The following is a 23,501-nucleotide window of genomic DNA, read 5'->3' as shown; positions in this document are numbered from 1 at the left end:
TTGTTTGCCCTTGGGGAGGGAGAACATTTCCTCTTCTCCTCAGGGCCCCTCTCACAGCCTTCCCGAGACTGCTTTTATATCCTCTTTCTAATAAGTGTCTAGTTATTATTTATATTACAATAATGTCTAGAGGCCCCAGTAATGATTGGGCCACATTGCACTTGGCAATGTACAAACACATAGTCCCAGCCCTGAGGAGTTTATAGTCTAAATAGAAACAACAAATAAGAGATGAGAAATATGGGGTAGTATCATCATTCCCTTTCACAAATGGAGAATTGAGACAGTAAAAGATTAAGTGACTTCCCTGATGAAACACAGGAAGTCTGTGATAAAGCCAGGAAATAAACCCAGATCTCCTGAGTCCCAGTCCAATGCTATAATCACAAGACCATCGTTCACCCCACTTTCTTTCCTACTTACCTTAATGTAGGGTTTATTATATTATAAACTGTTTAGTTTATATAATTCCATATTTCCCTAGATTCCCTGACAAAGACATTTCTGTAAGAAGAGGCTTATGTATTCCATGATTCTGTGGCCACTGAATTCACCTGAATGTGCAGAATTTTGCTCCACAATCTGAATTTTCATTTTTTTTAAATTATGCTTTTTAGCCCTTATGGTTTTGGAGAAACGTGAACAGACTGTAAACCAATGCAGTGGGTCCTGTACGACCCTGCAGACAATCTGAAACAACAGCTCTGAGAGGTGTGAAAACTGCCCCATTCATCTTTTTCAGGGACCCTGGGATGCTGCAATTCTGCCCCATGACACCAAAGAACTCAATGTTTCTACCATGGAATTTGCTAATTTTTTGGAGCCAGGCACCGTATATTTTATTTTTAGTCTGGAACTGTCCACCTGCTCTTCAGTTTTGCCCACGAGGGGGAGTTCATTTGGATAACTGTGCAAGCTCCCTGCACTGTTCTATGCAGCCAGACAGCAGGCAAATGAGGCGCCACAGCTGGAGTTCGGCTTGCAGCCAAGGAGCCAGCGGACCCAGGACTGGAATTGGATGGCCTAGAGAACACAACAGAAGTCAAAGAAGGGGCTGTGGAGCCAGGTAGCCTGGAGAGCAGAAAGAAAAACTATCCTTGAAAATAATTATATACAAAACCAAGCAACAAGTGTTATGTCATTGAATATATCCAAGTGGGAGTTGTAAACTGTTTTTTTGGGGCGGGGGTGGGGGGGAATGAGATGGAAATGAAGGATGTCTCACAGCAAAAGAATAAATTAATGTTTCTGTGGGTTTGCTGCCCCCAAATCTGGAACCTGCAAGAGAGAGAGGCAATTCTTGATTTAGTCTTAAGTGGAGCACAGGATCAGGTCCAAGAGGTGAATATAGCTGGACTGCCTGGTAATACTGACCATAATATAATTAAATTTAACATCCCTGTGGCGGGGAAAACACCACAGCAGCCCAACACTGTAACATTTAATTTCAGAAAGGTGGACTACACAAAAATGAGGAGGTTAGTTAAACAGCAATTAAAAGGTACAGTCAGTGCCAAAAGTGAAATTCCGGCAAGCTGCATGGACACTTTTTAAAGACACCATAATAGAGGCTCAACTTAAATGTATACCCCAAATTAAAAAGCATAGTAAGAGAACCAAAAAAGTGCCACCATAGCTAAACAAAGGAAAAGAAGCAATGAGAGACAAAAAGGCATCCTTTAAAAAGTGGAAGTTAAATCCTAGTGAGGAAAATAGAAAGGAGCATAAACTCTCACAAATGAAGTGTAAAAATATATTTAGGAAGGCCAAAAAAGAATTTGAAGAACTGCCAGCCAAAGACTCAAAAAGTAATTGCAATTTTTTTTTAAGTATATCAGAAGCAGGAAGCCTGCTAAACCACCAGTGGCGCCACTGGACGATCAAGATGCTAACGGAGCACTCAAGAATGATAAGGCCTATGCGGAGAAACTAAATGAATTCTTTGCATCGGTCTTCATGACTGAGCATCTGAGGGAGATTCCCAAAGTTTTTGGAACAAATTGATAAACTAAACAGTAATAAGTCACCAGAACCAGATGGTATTGATCCAAGAGTTCTGAACGAACTCAAATGTGAAATTGCAAAATTACTAACTGTAGTTTGTTACCTATCATTTAAATCAGATTCTGTACCAAATGACTTGAGGATAGCTAATGTGACACCAATTTTTAAAAAGGAATCCAGAGGTGATCCTGGCAATTACAGGCTGGTGAGGCTGACTTCAGTACCGGGCAAACTGCCTGAAACTATAGTAAAGAACAAAATTTTCAGACACATAGATGAACATAAGTTGTTGGGGGAAGAGTCAACATGGTTTTTGTAAAGGGAAATCATGCCTCACCAATCTATAGAATTCTTAGAGGGTGTCAACAAGCATGTGGACAAGGGGGAATCCAGTGGATATAGTTTTCAGAGTATCAGCTGTGTTAGTCTGTATCCGCAAAAAGAACAGGAGTACTTGTGGCACCTTCGAGACTAATTAATTTATTTTAACATATTTTAACATGAGGAAATATTAAAAAATGTTAAAATATTCTCACACCTTCTATGGGTCATCTCAATTATCACTTCAAAGGTTTTTTTCTCTCTCCTGCTGATGATAGCTCATCTCAAGTGATTGGCCTCTTACAGTTGGTAGGGCTACTCCCACCTTTTCATGTTCTCTGTATGTATAAATATCTTGTGTGTGTTCCATTCTATGCATCTGATGAAGTGGGCTGTAGCCCACGAAAGCTTATGCTCAAATAAATTCGTTAGTCTCTAAGGTGCCACAAGTACTCCTATTCTTTTAGTGGATATAGTATACTTAGATTTTCAGAAAGCCTTTGACGAGGTCCCTACCAAAGGCTCTTAAGCAAAGTAAGCTGTCATGGGATAAGAGGGAAGGTCCTCTCATGTATTGGTAACTGGTTAAAAGATAGGAAACAAAGGGTAGGAATAAATTATCAGTTTTCAGAATGGAGAGAGGTAAATAGTGGTGTCCCCCAGCAATTTGTACTAGGACCGGTCCTATTCAACATATACATAAATTATCTGGAAAAAGGGGTAAACAGTGAGGTGGCATTATTTGCAGATGATACAAAACTATTCAAGATAGTTAAGTCCCAGGCAGACTGCGAAAAGCTACAAAAGGATCTCACAAAACTGGGTAACTGGACAACAAAATGGCAGATGAAATTCAATGTTGATAAATGCAAAGCAATGCACATTGGAAAACATAATCCCAACTATATATATACAAAATAATGGGGTCTAAAGTAGCTGTTACTACTCAAGAAAGAGATCTTGGAATCACTGTGGATAGTTCTCTGAAAACATCCACTCAATGTGCAGCAGCAGTCAAAAAAGCTAACAAAATATTGGGCATAATCAAGAAAGGAATAGATAATAAGACAGATAATATCATATTGCCTCTATATAAATCCATAGTATGCCCAAATCTTGAATACTGCATGCAGATGTGGTCGTCACATCTCAAAAAAGATATATTGGAATTGGGCAAGGTTCAGAAAAGGGCAACAAAAATGATTAAGTGTATGGAACATATGAGGAGAGATTAAAAAGACTGGATTTTTTTCAGCTTGGAAAAAAGATGACTAAGGGGGAATATGATAGAGGGCTATAAAATCATGACTGGTGTGGAGGAAAGTAAATAAGGAAGTGCTATTTACTCCTTCTCATAACACAAGAACTAGGGATCACCAAATGAAAATAAAAGGCAGCAGGTTTAAAACAAACAAAAGGAAGTATTTCTTCACACAATGTACAGTCAACCTGTTGAACTCCTTGCCAGAGGATCTTGTGAAGGCCAAGACTATATCAGGGTTCAAAAAAGAACTAGATAAGTTCATGGAAGATGCCTATTAGCCAGGATGGGCAGGGATGGTGTCCCTAGCCTCTGTTTGCCAGAAGCTGGGAATGGGCGATGGGGATGGATCACTTGATTACCTGTTCTGTTCATTCCCTCTGGGGCACCTGGCATTGACCACCGTTGGAAGACAGGATACTGGGCTAGATGGACCTTTGGTCTGACCAGTATGGCGGTTCTTATGTTCACCCTCTGCCCTTCATCTTCCTTTTCCCACTCTGTGGTTACCATTAGCTCATCCTCTTCCTCCTTGTCTCTACTTGTCTGTTTAGAGTGTAAATTCTTAGAGACAGGGACTGTGTTTCATCACTCGTTTGTACTATACCATTCAATCCATACTATATACAGTGGACCAGACTGCAGCCCAGCCTTATGTGGTCATATAAGGATATAAGAGGGAAATATAGAATAACATCCACTTTCCCCCTCCTCTGCTCAACCTCTCTACATTGACACTTCTGATACAGGTGGGACACATGCCGTGCCATGAGTATGTGGTGTCTAGACTCTGCCTCCCAATATTCTTGCCAGCACTGGGAGAGGGTAATGGGGGAGGGAAGGAAATAATCTGACACTGGAAGGGGATAGTAGCAATTTCTTCCCAGGGAACAAGGTGAATTAATGACTAAGCCCTGATCTACACTTAACATTTAGATCGAAGTAGCTATGTTGCTAAGGAGTGTGAAAAACTCACATCCCTGAGTGCCATAGTTAAGCCGATCTAACACCCTGGGTGCAGATGCACCTAGGATGATGGAAGAGCTCTTCTGTCAACCTAACTACTGCTGCTCAGCAAGGTGGATTACCTACAACAAAAGAAAAACACCTTCCAGGATGCAGGAAGCGTCTACTGCACTATGGTGCGACAGCTCTGCTGCTGTAGCCCCCACAGTGTAGACATGCCCTGAGCCACAATTTCTTTCTTTGGCTGCTCTTTGGGTTGTCATAGCTACATGCTGTGCCTTACACAGGGCTGTGCCTAAAGGCACAGTCTAGCTCACCATATAGCATTGCTAAAGCTTGGCATATTTTGATGCACCTCCAGCAGTGTTTCATACCCTGAGATTAAAGTGGTTCCAAAGAAACCAATAAAATTTCAATAGCCAACTTGTGATGATTTCAGTGACACTGTCAATTAATTTAAAAAGCACACGCCAAAGGAATTGAAACACATAAAAACTATGTTTAAGTAATGCTGAGTGTCTAAATTAACCCCCTGGTACTAGTTACAGCTTCCCACTTTGTCCTCCTCAACTCATGCTGTTGTGGCGAAGGTTTCAGGAGCACTATACTAATTATATAGTATACCATAGAGGATTTGCTACCATTCCTGGCAGAACAGCCGGAGGCAAAAATAGAGCAAAATGCTTTAATTCCTGGTCTTAGATTTAAATCAGAACCTGAACATTATTTGAACAGGACTGGTGTGTATATTTTAAATACTGTATGGATCAAAAGCCAGCATCACTTTCTTACATACGATTAATCATGAATTGCATAAGTATATCCAATAACTAGAGTCCTGGAATGAACAATTTTATTGTTACACTGAACTACTTAATATCTTCCTTCCTTTATCAAACAATATGATCAGTAACCAATGTGAAAACTACAAAGTACAACAAATAACACAATACAATAAAATTGTCACTGGGCATCAAATGCTATAAAATCCCAACAGCCTGCGTTAAAAGTTTACAAAGTTTCTCCAAGAGATTTAAGGTGAAGACTTGATTCTAATTTGAGAGTAGGAACACCACATGGTCAAACATGTATCACGACAACTTGCTGTTGTGATTGCAAACACATATCCTTGCTCAGGTAAAACTCCCTTAGCTTAGATCAAAGAGAAAAATCAAGTATAGGTGGGCATTGGAATTCCTTTCCTTCAAGTCTTGCTCTCATCCCCACAATACATCATTTGAAATCCCATATATAATTCCACATTTGTTTTCTTTCTAAAATAATAAATCTGGTTTTCTAGTTAATGTTAAGATTGAATTTCTGGTATGATGACTTTGGGCCAGATTGGAGAGAGAGGCAGAATCAGGGGGGTGCGCAGGGATTTAAATGTGACTACTTTTCGGGGGGGGGGAGGGGCCACTTTAAACATCAGCCCCCTACCCAGTGCCCTGGGCCCTGCTTCCCGCGCTCCCTCTCGCAGACTGTGCTACCAGCCCAGCTTCTCTGCTTCTGGCGCCATCTAGTGGAGCTCAGCAGGAGTGCTAGCTGCAGTGCTTTTCCCAAGCACATCTCTTCAGCCACGCTTAACCCAACTCTCACCCTAGCAGACTCGGGGGAGGGAATCTGGGGCAGAGGCCATGGCAGAAGCTAAGGGTGGTGGCAGAGATGATTACTGGGGGGCTCTGTGCCCCTGCTTGGCTCCCCTTGTGCATGCTTCTGGGCAGAATTTGCCACAATTGCCCAGGGAGACTCTGCCCTGTCACCCAGAAAATTAAAGCAAGAGGCCAAATTTAGGTTCCCAAGGAGACAGATTGCTTCCCAATGTGATTTATAAAAACATTTGAGTTAGGATCTGTGACAGTGCCTAGCGAGCACCCCCTCCTCTCCACCCACTAGGGCTGCTGTGGCGAGGAGAATCCAAACCTTTGCTGCTCTGGTTTCCCTAGGGTGTGTTAAGCTTCTGGAGCCTCAACAATCTGCAGACCTGGTTCATTCCTGGGCCTCTCTGGTACACTTCCTGGGCAATGGTCCAGGACCAGCACTGACCCCCAAGATACCCCGGTTACTCTCCCAGAACTCCACCCAAAAGGTGTGAAGCTTCTGGTTTACTATTTAACGCTCTCAGGGGCATGCAGCAGTTGCGAAGCACTTAATACACAGTCACACACTTTGCACACAGTTTAATACCTTTATGCGCTTTTATACTTAATCATGTAAAGTACAGGAGAGTACAAGTCATACAAAACAACAAGCACTACATGCATGTCACCTTCTATCTCACCCTTTCCTATGGAGTCTTTGGGGGACAACCTGGGTCCAGGAAGCTAGGCAGGCAGGATGTTACCTGCCTCAGGCAGGCTTCACCATGAAGACCTCTCCCTCATGGACTGGAGAAAACTGTCCCACTAAGAAGACCAGCTTCTGCCCCTTTAAACCTACACCACCCTGTGTCAGGAGACACCCTTTCCCACTTCCCCACGTGAGTACAATCCCTTGCCAGGTGACTTTGTGGCTAAGGTGACTTCCTGGGCAGGGACCAGTCTTTTGTCTAGAGTGACTAGATTTCTAACAATTGGGTAGTTAGCGTCAATTACATCCTATTGTTATTCTTTTGCAACCAGCCTTTGGAATCTCAACCCAACATGGAGGCAAACAGACAATAGAAAAGACAAAAGGCTGCACATTCAAAATGAAGTTTGCACCCCAACACAGATACACAGGGATCACAATCTCACATGGAATTAATAAATTGTACAGACATATTCCCAGATCCTCAGAGGCACCTAACTCCCATTGATTTTCAGTTGAAAAATGTCACCCACCTCTAGTCTAGACTAGCACCTACAAATAGGTTAGCTAACTCAGGTTGACTGGCAGTCAACAACAGTAACTCTAGTTAAAACAGAAGCAAAATTCAAGTGTAGACATGCCCTAAGCGACTAAATAAAAGGTATGCATGCAATACAGAGAACCTCTTCCTTTATTTATTAACAGTGCCTTTCAACTTGAATATTCAACCCCTTGGGGATTTCTTTATTTATATATTTAAATTTTCAGTGAATTGTACTGGGGATTTATTGTGATTGTGTTAAGTCCCTCTACATTTTCAGGCAATAATGCAGCTTTATTACTGAGAAATAATCACCCGGAATACTACAAATATGATGAGGGTACATACTGAATATTGAAAACACTTATCAGCCAACGGTGGGCAAATCTTTCACTGCTCTTCACACAGAGAGCTCAAGATGATGTTTGGCTATAGTGACACCAGGCAGAACAATATAATAGAAAATGCCAGTTGCCAGAATCAAACCTCTAAAAAGATGACAGACTAAATTGTAAGAGGCTTTCTGGTACATATTTACACTTGAAGCAGAGAAGGGAAAGAGTAATGGGTCACCTGAATAGATATTAACTCAGCAAGCAAAACGTCCCTGTTCCTTCTTACACCTTTTCTTTTAGAGTGAATTTGGTGGTGGTTGTGAAAGCTGACAGACTGATAGCACTGGAAATTGAAGTGCTTTATTTATCCCTAGAACCAAAACAGCAGCAGCATGAGCTTCCTACACTGCTCAGCTCAAGCGCGACAGTCCTGTCAGCTGTCAGGGGAGGATAGTTCATTTTCTGCAGCCTGGTCAGTCCTTGATGTCTCTGTTGACACTGCCAAGTGCCAACAAGACTGTCAACAGTACTGGTGGTTTCATAATGTGGACACCTAATCAACTAGAAACTGGACTGAGACCACCAGTACAATCTACAAAGGCCTTTAAAAGACCCATCAAATAGTTTTTGCTAACTTCCAACTAGAGATGCATTTGAACTGGTGACTTACAGACAGGGCTGGATTAACCTTTTGTGGGCCCGGTGCCAAACATATTTGTGGGGCCCCCCTGGGGAATGATTGTAAAAGACAGGAGATCGACACAGAAGTTGTCTGACACAGCACACAGGTTTTATTTACAAGTTTAAGTTGTAGATGGAGCTGGCTGCCACTAGGGTACCAGCAATGGCAGGTCTAGGGCAAAAAGAATACATACAAGTATACCTAAAATAAATTATAAAAGAAAAAAATACAAAATAAAGCCCAATGGGTAAAAAAACAGCTAACAAAAGCCAAAGCTGGCCAAAACAGTAGTCGTGTGCTGCTCCCAGTAAAAGGGAACTGTCGCACTATCGCACCCTTCACATTTCTCATAGGAACTACCAGGATTTCAATTACATTTTTGTATGAAATTGGGGCATACTTAAAGCTGTTTTAAAATAAAAAATATGAAAAACTTTAATACATTTTATTTACAGTGTCATTATTCATATTAGTCTTGCTTCAGATAAGTATTTTATATATTACATAACAAGTATTAACGTGAATAACTTACTCAACAAAACCATTGCGTGTAGCTATTGTTCTATTTACAGAGATGAAAAAGGTCTTTAGATTTTTCAGCATGCCTTTGCTGCAGCAAATGTTTCAGTTAAACTGGAGAAGTCTATCGAGTAAGACTATCAAGTCTTTCTTGACCCACTGTAGCACTTTTTATCCTTTTTAAATGTGAAAAAGACTTTTCTCCACTGAAGTTTGAGACAGGTAGTGTCAGGTAAATGCGTAGTGCAGTAAAGACATTTGGAAAGGCTGTTTGCAAATTATGCATGTTCATTATGGTCAGCATTTGCAGTGGTGAAGGCAGAGCTTGTGATAATGGCTTGGAGGCAAATTGCTTTACCAGTGAGATCCACTGTACCCATTTTTCAAAGATCTTTTCATTGAGGTCATCTGAATAGAATTCAGTTAAACTTCTGAGAGACTCTTTAACAGCAGTACTCTCAAGGTCAAAGCAAAGCTGGGCGGGTCATGTAGTCCACAGGCAAGACAACCCACATCAGTGACTGCATCCCCAGAGACCACAGGCGATTGCTGGGCAGACCAAAAACACTCTGGGTCAATCCCATGACAAAACTCTTTGGCTAGAAATGGAAAGAACGTGCTAGCAACAAAATAGAATGGTGTGGTGTCGACTTGCATTCGTGGAGGTACGGACGAGGACAAGCTGGTGACTATCAAGGTCACCTGTTAAAAAAAACAAAAATGGTTGTTTATTTCTAACATGCATTAATTCTTCTGTTGAGATGGCTGACAGGTGAGTCAACTATGGCAGAGGATGATTCAACTTTGAACTTCTCTTCACCAGTCAGCACAACAGCAGGGTCTTCACTATCATCCATAGATGCTAGAACAATTTTTATAAGGGGAGGGCTGATAGCCATTGAACAAAACTGTAAACCCTGTATATGATGGAAACCACTTCAAACCAGCGGGTGCTGCCACACCCCCAGCACGCCTAGTTCCAGCATCTATGCTATCATCAGCCATATCCTTTGGACGATGTTGCCACTTTAACTGAAAGTTAGTTGTAGAACTTAAAGAGGTCGCAGATTCATGGTATTCCTTAAAAATTTTCCATTGTGCTGCAACAAACTCAGATAGGCCTAAGTCCATTGTTTCAGACTGCAGAAGTTGACTTGTTTTGTTTATTCTTGTAAGGATACTACTCCAAACTGTTGTCAAAATTGCAGTCTCCAACTGATCCATGGTTTCAACTAATGGGTTTGCGTCTGCTTGTGTGTCACTTTTCTGCAGAGTGTCCACACCAAGAGCCTGAGGCACAGATTTGTAGCTTTTGTAATTGCATGATAAACTGCAAAGTGCATCCGCTCAAGCTGACCACCTCGTGTCACTGAGACACTTGAGAAAAAGTTCTCTCTTACTGGCCTCAGATGTCTCCTCATTCAGAGAATCTCGCTAGAGGCTCCAGCGATAAGTCGATCCTCAGAAAAGCACATACAGTTTTTGGACAAATCAAAAAAATGTAATTGCATCAGTGCATGACTCTGTAGCAGCAAAACCACAGAAATCAAGTGAGTGGTTCATGTATGGGATGTACACTGCTTTCTTGTTGACCATAATTACCTGAGCTTGCACAGCAGAATAAGTGTCAGACATGTTACTAGCACTGTTGCATGTGTGACCTTTGCAGTCCTTTAGATTGATATTTGGTTCGTCACTTAGGATTTCATTGATAACATTAAACAGATGAAGACCTGTATGCAATGTAGTTGGAAAAATTCCCAAACTATTCCACAGGCTTACAGTTATTCAGCACATAGCACACAATAAATGTCAGCTGATCAGTATGGCTAATATCTGGCATGGAATCAATGCTGGCAGGCCAGGAAAGAGTCGTACTCTGCTAAGAACTCTAAGCAGCCAAGGAAGTTGCTACTATTAAGACGGCCAAAGGTTTCATTAGTCCTTCTCAGTGCCAGACCTTGTGTTGTCAGAAATTTTATTGCTGATGCGACTTGCTTCAACACTTCTGTCCAGTAATTTCTTTCTTTAATATATCCGTCTACTATATGTTTATCAAGGGTTTGAGTCTTTGATAAACACACTGTATAAGTGGGTGAGAGCTTGTCGCTGCTTAGTAGAACTTTCATGGTCACCAAGTCTGCCAGTGTGATCCCATGAATCAAATCCTGTCTTGGCTAGTGCAGATGTGCTATTCAGAGAAAACAATCTGCACACAAAGCAGAAGACACAGCCAGTCGATGGTGAGTATATGAGCCAGGGCCTTTCAATAGTTCTAACATTCAGGGACACTTGTTTGAAGGCTATATCACAGAATTTCCTAAAATCAAAAACATTTTAATATCAATGCACACGCTCCAACATTTGAGTTGAAAAAAGACACACTTGTGGAACATAGTATAGTAATGAGCAACTTAGAATGTACATTTTTACATTTAGATACAACAAAAATCTGTTTATTTCAGTTGTCTCACAAAATTAATGGTTAAGTCAATCCCGGCTGGAAAAACTTGATCTCATAAAATGACTCAAGTAATGTATAAAAAAAAACATAAAAAGTTATAATTACCTTGTTCTGTCCTTATGTGGTCTTGATGACATTGCATATTTTCCATCACAATTTTGGCAGAAATGTCTATGCAGTACTGTTGGGTGAAAACATCAACAGTCCACAGGGCAGCATCAGAGGAAGGTAATCGTGCTGGTGTATTTTGCAGCAGCAGGATATTGCTGTGTTCTTTATTTGGCAAAAGGATTTCATTAGAAGAAACAACATGTTCTTCAGAGTCATGATCAATGTAGGCTGCACCTGCCGCCATACTAGTATAATCAATTACATGATCATCATTATTACTAGTACTGCTAGTAGTATTAGTATCACCACTGAGAGTCTCTGCTTAAGCAATGCAGTTTTGCATTCTGATCTTCTGATTCTGCTTTATGCTTCCATTTTTGAGTGCCACTTAAATGTTTTTTCATAATTATTTTCTTTATCACTTGGACTTGTTCATTCATTCTACGTTTATAATTTCCTGCTCCGCACCTCACCCATGCCTGCAGGAGACTAAGGTATGTGCATATGCACATTACACCGCTGACAGTGTGACGCAACGCGTGTTACTGTAAATGACTGCAGTGCGGAAATAAAATGTAAACTACAACACCACGACAATATGTTTATGTGGCACTTAAAATATATATATACTTTTCAAATAGTTTGTTTTTTAAAATGTAGCACCAAATTCTTACTATATACATTTCAATAGAGAATGTGTGTATTGCGATTCACGATATGTACACCTATAGATAGATAGATAGATAGATAGATATAGTTGCTATGGGTCCCTTACGAGTGTGGGCCCAGGGCAACGGCACCATTGGCACCGTAGTAAACCCAGTACTGCCTAGAGATTAAAGTCTCGGTAGCTCTTTAATGATCCTTCAAGCTTTCCAATCACCAAAATCACATTTCTTAAAGCAATTGAGGGGAGAGACAGAGTGAGAGAACAAACATTAGGGATGGATGAATTTTTCTTAGTAATTTTGTGAATTTTAAATTTAGAAAATAACAAGGATTTTTTTTATAGGGACCTTTAACACTTTAAATACTATAATGCTGTAGAAATAATAGAGTAACAAAAGTCTTTGAACATACAGGACTAGCTAATAGGGAGAAATATAGGTTCAGATATAGACCCCTATACAAGCCCTATCTACACTTAAGTAAGGACAGATTGCCTTTTACTCGGTGGGCATGGAACTGGTGTACTTTTGTAGTGTAGGGAAGGCAGGATTCTAGATAGAGCCATTTAGGTATTATGCCCTCACTGTGCAACACAGGTGCATAGATGATCCCCACTTATTGGTATGGAGAGTGTGTTTAAAGTAGAGTCGGGGAGTGAACCAGAGTATCCACCACTATATAGATCCTCTGGTCTTTTCTTCCCACTGAGAGAAGGGGTGCAATAGACAGAGGCTATTTAATTAATTCATTAATTTAATTAATGGAGATCTCCTAGAACTGGAAGAGACCTTGAAAGGTCATCAAGTCCAGCTCCCTGCCTTCACTAGCAGGACCAAATACTGATTTTGCCCCAGATCTCTAAGTGGTCCCCTCAAGGATTGAGCTCACACTGCTGGGTTTAGCAGGCCAATGCTCAAACCACTGAGCTATCCCTCCCCCCATTTATGACAGCCTGTCAGTGGAAGTAGCCTCCATAAAGTGGATCTACTGCTGCTCCACACTCCTGAGCAGAGATTTCTGCCCCTGCAGCACTCCCCAGTACCCAGCCAATGTAATTCAGCTACATACTGTGATAGGGATTTGCCCTTTAACATGTGTTTGAAGTGGGAGCTAAGTAGTACATTGGCCCTTGTGTAGACCTTGGGGTGAATGGATTTCAAGGTTGTTCTTAAAAGATACACTCAGAAATGAAACGCACTTCCCAAACAAACAGTTAACAGGTTGGGATACTCCAGATTAGTGGATAGACACAACCATCCTATTGACAGGTATAGAAACAGCTTCTGGTGTATTTTAGTTAAGTGTTCCAGAATGATCAGCATCGGAATAGCAATCCCAAATACAAATGAAAAATAGGGCAGAGGATGAATATTTTATTACTCCATACTTGCTGTACAAATCATATTATGTTATTATCCCCTGCTGTGCAGAAAAAAAAAAAAGACAGAAAATGAGGTTAGATTTCTGAATGACGATAATAATCTGTCAAACTGTTTGATACATGGATGAAAATATAAAAAACTAAGTTTTTAAGTGTGTTTAGGGATAGGAAGAGAGATTACTACCATACAATGGGAAAAAATCAGAGGTGAATTTAAGTGAGTCTATGGAATCTAAAAGTGTCCAAGATGATGCCAATTATACCTTATTTTGATGTTCTCAGTATGGAAGTAACATCAGCAAAGTGTATCCATAAGGCAAAAGTATCAGTTGTGTCAGCCTTGAGAAGGAATTACACCACCTTATAAATCTCCACTCAAGTCTCACCCAGTCTTGGAAGAAGCCATTTCCTTAGAAAACTAAGCCCTGATTATGTGAGGACAGGGAATTCCTTCCACCAGATAGGTTTCCGAGATACATTTTCTAATCTACCTTGTGAATATTTTTTAGTTTAAAAAAAGTTTCCTTTTGAAATAAAATATAAATCTGAATATCTCTTATTATGTTCCCTCCTAGTGTGAAGCTAGCACTTTAAAAAGAACTTTTTAGCACTTTTAAGAAACTAGTACTTTAAAATCATACCAATATCAAATGATAAAAGACAGAAGGAGCCTTAAAAGAAGTGCATCTGATAATAGAAGCTGGCAGTTATAACTTGGCAAGCGTTACTGTCTCTATGAGCACAGATGACCCTATTTGCATCAATCATGGGCCCAGAAATATGGTTAGCATATTAGCCTTGTCAATGATGGCCAGGAAATACATTTTAAACATAACAGCTGGGTCCCAACAGTTTGATCTGTTCCAATGTTGTGACTAGAAATAACATGTAAAAAAAAAAAAAATCCCATAACCTTGTAAAGAAATGTCTTGATAAATAGTTGAGAGATTCAGACCGAGATTTTCAAAGCCACACAGATTCCCATTAATTTCTAATGGGAATTTGATATGCAAATTCCTGATGTAGTTTTGAAAATTTCAGCCTCAGTAGTCAAAACTTTAGACATGCATAATACTGTTACAATTCTGGCCAGCATTGACTATATGCTAAATGTGAATAACAAGAAAATGTTATGAGTTCAAATAATCAATAAAGGGTTAGACGTCAATATTCAAACACAATGACTAAAATCCAGCAGTCAGATACTCATATTGATTCTTTGGTATGTGAAACAGTCGTTTATGTGCCTGAGTATGCAGTGGTAGGATTTGGGTATCTGAGGCCCCCATATCTGAAAATTAGATGACACATGACCAGCCTATCTGAGGAATCAGATTGAAAAATGGCCTTATTTCCAACTCTGTAGTGAAAATAAATAGAACTAGCCTCTTTGGATTTAATAGGACAAAGCCTCCAAAGCTCACGGTCAGAGCCTTTTAGGCAAAATAGCATGGCTCACAATGGGCCAGTCACCTAAATAGTTTTGAAATAAATGCTATAAACAAATCTCTGTTCAATGACAGACTGACATTTTTAAAATAGCAAAAAATATTTCAGAATATTTTATCTTACACACAATTAGTTTCAAAGAATAACATTCTCATAACAACCAATTCCCAATTACCTCTAGAAATACAGTACTCCCTAGTTGAAATATGCATTGGTTAAATTAATGCTCATTTTATACTTGGCTTTGGATGGGAGGCAGGGATTCCCTGAGATCATATCATTTTGGTGCCATTTACCCTCACTACCACAACCTTCAAATACCTCCATCATACTTAGAATAAAAGAATCATAGGACTGGAAGGAACCTCGAGAGATCATCTAGTCCAGTCCTAAGGCAGGACTAAGCATTATCTAGACCATCCCTGACAGGTGTTTGTCTAACTTGCTCTGAAAAATCTCCAGCGATAGAGATTCCAACTTTTAACCCTTCTTGGCTTGAGAAGCAAGAGATTGAGCTCAGAACCAGGACTCTGGGCAGGGCTGGCTGTTGGCAATATTTTTAAAAGTAAACATTAAGTGTACATTCAGTGTCGGTCATCATTCCGGAGATAATAAACAGCCTGCTACTGTAAAATGCAGCCAAAATGAAAGTACCACTGCACACATGCGGAACATTCTAAATGTTCTAAATGTAGTCATACATACTGTTAGGTGAAGAATGCATGCAGCTGTTTGCACTATATGTAAAGCAGAGACAGGTAAATGATTACGGATACAGGCTGATGTGCATATACATTATGATGGTCATTTCTATAAATGAATGAAGGTTTTACTTCACAACTGGTTTTACATCCTATCCCTCCCCCCAACTATTGTAGTTTAATATTAATGGCTAACCTTAAGCCTGCCTTCTGTACACTTGTGCTGGACATGAGAAACACAGGAGAGAGCCACATCTCTTCAGTGCATCCACATAGGTGGTTGCTAGCACTGCGGGAATGGAGCAGAAAAACCAAATATCACTGAGCTCAGCTTTCCAGGTCCCAGAGGGATGTGTGTCTGGGAAGAGTAGTAACGTGTCCACAGCCCCACCTTTCCTTACACGCCAACCCGCCGGCCCCTCCCTGAGAACTGCTCCTCCTCCAGGCACAGCTCCTGCTCACAGAATCACAACAGACCTTGAATAGTTGTCCAATGTAATATACTGTATTGTAAGCACATAGGAGATTAATCAGAGTAAGTTTATTAACAGCAATCTCAAAAACTTTTACCTGGTATACCTATGGACCTTAACTTTAAATTTACTTGTGGCCCATCACCATATATGTCCTACTGTGGTTTATTTGTTCAGAATTTGGAGATTCCAAAACACAGCATTATTTCATTGAGGCCTTCGGTTCTAAATTAAATAAAGCTACTGACTGACTTTCATGTCACCACATGAATGCTTATATTTTTACCAGTCACAACAAACTACGACAAACTAAGGACAGGATATTTTTATGACGATTTTTAATAAGATAACGGAATGTTCGAATACCAAGTTAGATATTGAGCTCTTTACAAGTGCATACTAAATATGGATTTATTTCATAGTCCAGCACTGCCAGAACACACAAATTTTTCTAATGCAAACAACACCCACATGAATTCTGATTTTGCGAAAGAACACATTACCTTTCTGCTACAGATGGTCTTGGGGAGTAAAATTCCTCTCCTGCTAGGTAGCCAGCTGCAGTTCCACCTCCGAAATAACTTTTCCTCAAGAAGGGTGCAATTTGGTTGTTTACCAACAATGCTCCTAAACCAGTAGGGAATCCAAAGATTTTATAGAATGAAATGGGGATAAAGTCTGGCTGGTGAACTGTTAAGTCTAATGGAGAGGTACTGACATATGAAGCCGCATCCAGTAGAACAAACCACTTCCCTGGTGTTTTGATGGGGCAGAGTTTTCCAGATTTTATCTCCTGTATCCATGAAAGAGGATATTTGATACCTGAAAAATTGCTCTGAGCTGGATAACAGAAAAGATGAGGTGTCATGCAGTTTTGTTCTTCAGCTGGTACTCTGTTTTTCTCAGATAATAAAATTTCCTTGGGTTTCACTGGAACAGATAACACATTCATCGCAGCAGTTATCCCCCTCATACCCACCACAGATGTGTGGCTGTCAGTTAGGTAACAAAATCGACTGCTGGGGTGCCCCAAGCCTTCAGGCATCCAAGGGAATGTTTCTGCTACCAGCTTAAGTGCAGCTGTACTTCCAGATGTGAAAATGATAGTGTAATCTTCCGCAGTTGTATTGAAGTGTTGTAATATTCTGCAAAGAAAAGAAAAAAAAACAAGCACCAAAGGAGTTATTTTCTTGTATTTCATATCTATTGTGCATTGTATCAAAAAGTAACATTTGTTTTTTTCTTGCTATAAATTATTTTACCACAGGACCTAAATAAAATCTAAGTAGACAGGCTGGCCAAGTACTGTTCACTGTTAGCAGAATGGAGTTGCACTAGTATGACTGAAGTTACTCTGTTCACATTTTGTAAAAACAGGCACAACAGAGTCGTACTGATGTCACTGTGAGCAGTGACAAAATCGTATAAAATATGTACCCAACTCTGCTTGCATTGAAGATAATGGCAAAATTTCCCTGACTTCAATGGCAGTCTATGGTTGGGTGGGGTGAACTCTAAATGAATTTTGCTTGAGTTCTGGTTTTGATCACAAACTTTTAATGAAAATCAAAACTGGGTGAAATTAACACAGTGCAGCTATAAGCACAATGTCTAATCACCATTTAAGACTCACTTAATCCCAGTTTTGAGGTTTTATGTTTGACTTAAATCATAAAAATGCCTTCTTCTGGCCCTCCAAGCAGGGGTGAATTTCACCCAATATACACGGTGATGGAATACTCTGTTAGGGTCTTGTATTTTTATTAAAATGAGATAATTGTGTTCTGATTTCCCCTAGTAGTGGTTGAAAAGCCAGAAGAGCACAGCACAGCAATGTTTATTACCTATAGATCATGGTAATTTTTCTTTAGTTCAAGTGTTGAACCAGTTTCTTTTGGATCTGAGAAATCCTAATTCAGATCCTAGCAAGAACCGATTTATTCCATCTCCTGTACTTTTTAGTGTTAGAAATATTATTGGAGAGGAGCAGACTGTTCTCAGAAATCAACAGGTGCAAACTTAAGTACTTTGGTCACTGTGGGCATAGAGACAGAAATAAGCTTGAGAAGGTTATCATGCAAGGAAAAGTAGTGGGTCACTGTGGTAGGGGATGACCAGTGTGGAGATGGATGGAAGGCGTGTGCAGTAGATACCTAGGAGGTCAGCTGTTGAGTGTGTGAAGTTAGCGATGGATTGAGAAGGCTTCCAAAAATTCTGCTATGATGTCACCAAAAGTAAATGAACTTACAGTTCAAACATCATTAAAAAGTAATAGCTAGATGGAGACTCACCATCTACTCTGTCCAATTCATAACTCTCAAACTGTTTTAGGTTGTAAGTTCTTTGGGGGCAGATTAAGTGTCTTTCTGGATAAAGTAAATTCTAACCTCTCTTATCCATTGTACACCCCAATGAGAGTCAGTGGGATTGTATGGGGGAGTACGTTAGCACAGAAAGTTGCCGTCTGCTTGTAAAATACTTATACAATAATAATACCACCACCAAAGATAAGAAGGGGGCAGCTGGAATAAGCAGATGTACACAGATAAGGCTGTTCTCGGTGCTGCCTCATGGGAGACCCTACATCAGAAGCAACCTCGTGACTTTCAGTGATCCAGACTGAGAAAACTGAACATGTTTCAGAAGTGACACTTGGTCTCTTAGGAGGGAGACTAGCAGCTGTAACTTTTATGCAGTTTCCTTGCTAGCCACGGGGGTCTTTTCTTATGATGCATTTTCATAAACTTCCATTAACATCACTGGGAATTACACACAGTTATTTAAGAGAGAATAGACACGACATGTGAAGCAAAATAACTCTCAACTCTTACAGAGCAAATCAGAGCATAGGTGCTGCTGACCAGTGAGGGAGTTATTAGAACTGGCCCTATTGCAGGGAGTGTTGTAATATATTAGTCCAGTCTGGTCTGCGGGCTGCCAGCTTTATTCCAAGCACTGGATTCTACAGCTCTAGCCCTTGATGGGTCCCCATAAACTTTTTAAGTAACAGAAAATTCCTTTACTATGGCAGCCAGAAACTAAAAGGTGCAATTCTCTAGGCACCATTACTTTAGATCAACCCAAGGCTCCCTAACCCATGAGTGGGCAGGAATCCCTTACAGTTTAGGGCTTGCCTCAAAAAGCTAAACCTGGGCCTGGCATGCCACTCTCATAGACATTGGACAAAACAAATAACCAGTATGAGTGATGACTGAGAACTGACTACAGAGCTAAAAAGTCATGCTGAAATTATTCCAACTGCACCTTCGTCACCACCAGGAAATTTTAATTGTGCTGGAAAGAAAATAGACCGCAGCAGATTTATCCACACACGTGTGTTCTACTGAGTATTTTCTTGACTGTACCTTTCAGTCTGGTTCTTCGAAATACTAGCTTTTTGAAATGTAATGTAACCAAGGCTCAACTGAGGTCTTCAATAAGTAAAGAAAAACTCTTAGGATTTGCAGTAATATCAGTAGAACCTGAACTTAACCTTTAAATACAACTGTTTGATTAATCTGAAAGAAATTAGATAGGTATTTCTGAAACTGATCAGCTGAGTTTGAATTCCTGCAAATGTTTATAGTCTGAGAGTATATTTATATTTTAGGATAAATTTATAGAGCAACCATATAGCCACACTCAATTTCCAGCATATTTGTCTTGGAGGGAAAAAGCCTATTGTAAGAGATGCAGATTAGCCTGGTGGATAGGATGCTGGATTGGTGCTCAGGTCACCTCAGTTCTAATCCCTGTTTTACTACTGATTTGTTGTGTGACCTAGGGGAAGGCACCTCTCTGTTTTCTGTCCCATTCTGTGTCTACTGGGATCTGTTTTCACTATGTGTTTGTATACTGTAGTACCCAGTACAAAGGAGCCCTGATCTTAGTTGGAGCCTCTAGGAGCTGCCATTGTCTTAGCAAAAGGGGATGTTTAGGTGGGCAGTGAGAGAAGTGTTCACACGATGAGAATGTGGGCAGGGAAGAGTGCAGATTTCTCCTTACATTTTCTGTGCTTCTGTCTTCTCTTCCTTTTTCCCCAGACATTTTCTCTGCTGCTTTTCTCCTCTTTCTTCCACTTTTCTACTGTAGGTCTTGGCCTCATATCCTCACCACCCACCCGACCATTCATTCTATCACATCCATAGTCCCTGGTCCCCACCCTTTGTACTCTCCTACCTCCAATAGTCTGTCACAATCTGCAGCTCATATGCAGAGCAGAAGAGGTGAACAGAACCCTGGCTGGGACAGTAGCCCTCTACATATGGTAGTAGAAGTGCAGTTGAGATGCCTGCCTTGACTTTAATCTGACTCAATCTGATTCTCTTCTCGTTCATTCACATTAATGCAGAGAGGTGTGAGAATAGGGGACTAGAATGGTCAGAGATCGGGGCCTGCTGAGCCTGGATCAGCTGACTAACTGCAACTACAACACCTCATCGACCAGAGCACCTAATTGGCTAAGTGGCATGGCCAGGTCCATTCTTAAACCCAGCAATGGGTGTTGGCTAGCAACTGCTCAGTGCTTAAGCCTGCAGCTGTGATAATTTCTAAGCAATCATTCCAAGCCTTGCTCTGACCATTAGGCATGACTGCCCATGTCCTAGCCCCTGACAAGTCAGTTAGCTTTTTATTTTTTCTTGGGGAAAGGGTGGAACAGGAATAAGTAATTTTTTGGTGGGTGGGTGAGTCAGTAGGATTGTCTGTGGCCAAAAAAAAAAATTTTTTTTTTTTTGCTAAGATCACTTCTGTAGCCATGACGTAGTGCCTGTAACATTAAATTATAGCTAGCGCTATATATATTATATATATACACATATACACACACACACACACAGATTACAGTTAGGGTCTCTTTTTTTAATTGAGTTTTAAAAGCATTTGCAAAAAGCTAGACTCTATACACAACAAGCCAACCTCTATAAACACAGTGAGCTCTTTATGTGTTGATGTGTCTCAGTATTGTAGCAAAATATATAACCACTCTCAAAGGATACATTTTGAGCCCACAGTTTTATTCTAGAGACCAGGTAACATGAACAAACCACTCAGATTTAGCATCTTTTCATAAGAGCAGAACAGCCATAAAGAACATTTTATACTGAAGGAGCTTATCGGATCTGTCTCAGCTGAGCCCTCATCAACCTTTTAAACATTCCTTGCTCTTCTTCCCAGCCAGCCTTTCTGTGCTGCAGAACTGAGCTGGAAGAGAGGCAGACCTAGACAGAGGGACAAATTCAACCCCAGAATAAGTAGGTGCAACTCCCACTGGGAACTGCACTCACTTACCCCAGCACTAAATTTGGCCCCAGACTTAAAATGACAAAAGCTGAGATACAGGAATGGGGGATTAGAGTTTAATAAAACCAGGCTGTTGCCTAACAACGCATAGCAGAGCAGGTGAATACTCTTGTAATAAGACACATGAATATTTCCCATCATTTAAAGGGAACTTGAGCATACATGCAGCTTTGCAGACTTACAGTGGAAAGTATATTTTGGTTTCTGGTTAAAACATAAGAATATGTAATTCAACTATGTAGACTTGAAAGAGTCATATATGCTCTATGACTGACCTCAAAGAGAAATCCATTTTTAACTCTACTTACTTTTATAAGTTAAATTTAGGAGCAGCGAACAATTATTGGAATAAAATCTATAGAATATTTTTGCTGTATCTGATTCCAAGTATTTCACTACCAGCTACAGGTGACTGTTTCAAACAAATGAATCAAGATTTAGGGTAAAAATTAAGTGCCTACATGACTCAGAAGCCTAATAGGCCAGATTTCCAAAGGTATTTAGGCACCTAAAATGCAAATAAGTGCCTCCTGGGATTTTCAAAAGCACCTAAGCAAGTTAGGGGCCTAGGTCCAATTGACGTCAATGGGAGTTAGGTGCCTAATGGGATTGACAAAAGTGTCTAAGCAGGTTAGGTGTCTATCTTTAAGTGCCTGAATACCTTGAAAATTTGACCCTGAGCAACTTTTGAAAAAAAAGGACTTAAATCCAGATTTTTAAAGTTATTTACAGGTTGTTCCACTCATTGTTGCAGTGCCCAATTGGTTTAGGAGCCTAAGCCAAAGTAACAGGCATTTAGGCGCCTAACGTTTGAAATTAATGGGAGTCAGGCACCTAAATATCTTTGAGGATCTGGGCCTAAGTTACTTTTGAGATTAAGACAGGCTCCTAAATTAGTTAGGTATTGCAGCACTGAGTGGAGCAACACATGAATAACTTTAAAAAATCTGGGCCTTAGTCTGATATTTTGGCTGAAGCATTTTTGACATCATAAAAGTAAAAAATCAAAACAAAAAAAAACACCTTTAAAGTAATTTTATCCTCCCAAATTACTCCTGTTTGAGAATTTATAGTCTACTCTTGAAAACAATACTGATGAAAAAAGTTGACCCCGGAGCCCCTCAGACTAAGGTTTATAAAAGAAATACCATCAACCCCTGAACCATAGCAGCACTGCCATAACTAAATCACAGTACTTAAGGGTAGTAGCATTCATACTTCTGAATCAACACTGCAATTCACAGTACTATCGTCTCCTTTTTGACATAAAGATTGGGAAGCACTGGCTATTTATTACACATAGACTCCCTAATGTTCTGTGTCTCAGTAGAAAACATATCCCATTATAGTGAAATGCAGTTCACGTTCATCACCTTTATTACACTCTTGAAGATTTTATTTATCGCAGTACATAAGGTGGTGTTGTCAGCGGGACTAGAGTCTTCCTGTAGGAAGCTCTGATGGCTTGATCCACTGTAGCTCACTGCTGCAAGTTGTAGTCGTATTTTATATTGTTACAAACTTTTACCTTCCAAAAAACTTGCAGCAAGAAATGATTACCAGGATCATTGTTTCCTTAAAGATACTGATGCCACTGCCATATGGGGGATGATGAATGAAAGTCTGAGACCTGATTTGCTCCAGTGCAAGCAGGGTTTGACAGGGCTGAGGTGGCAGCAAGCCCAGGTTTTGTAGTCCAGCAACTGGTGTTGCTCTGCAATGGTCCCTCTATAAGCTGATCAAAACAGGAGAAGGAGCTCACAAATTCTGGTGGGGGTCACCACAGGTCTTGAAGTCAACTGCAGAGAAAGTGCCAGCAGCCACTGGTATTTAAAGCACCATGTCATCTAGATGAACACTAACCAGGACGAGACAACACTATGGTAAGACTGCCAGTGGCCATCTACACTAGCACTTCCACTGTGGCTACCAATGGCAGAGCTGTAGCAGCACTAGAGTAATGGTGGAAGAGTTCTCCATCCCTAACATGGCTAGTGTAGATGCAGCCTTGGACTTTCCATTTTCCTCCGGGAG

The 23,501-nt window shown here is 40.4% G+C and overlaps 1 protein-coding gene across 2 annotated transcripts in view; it reads right to left on the bottom strand.

Annotated features, from left to right (window-relative positions):
- MOCOS (molybdenum cofactor sulfurase) overlaps positions 1-23,501 on the bottom strand; it is a 363,943-nt gene that overhangs the window by 191,139 nt on the left and 149,303 nt on the right. For both annotated transcript variants that reach the window (XM_054018759.1, XM_054018758.1), the window contains exon 4: positions 16,670-17,311. In XM_054018759.1, coding sequence (XP_053874734.1) covers positions 16,670-17,311 — 642 coding nt within the window. The remainder of the gene's footprint in view (positions 1-16,669; positions 17,312-23,501) is intronic.

This window comes from Malaclemys terrapin, chromosome 2 (assembly GCF_027887155.1).
Source record: "Malaclemys terrapin pileata isolate rMalTer1 chromosome 2, rMalTer1.hap1, whole genome shotgun sequence".
Lineage (NCBI taxonomy): Eukaryota > Metazoa > Chordata > Testudines > Emydidae > Malaclemys > Malaclemys terrapin.
Note: the sequence above shows the minus strand (reverse complement) of the source record. Positions and strands in the feature narration are given on the sequence as shown.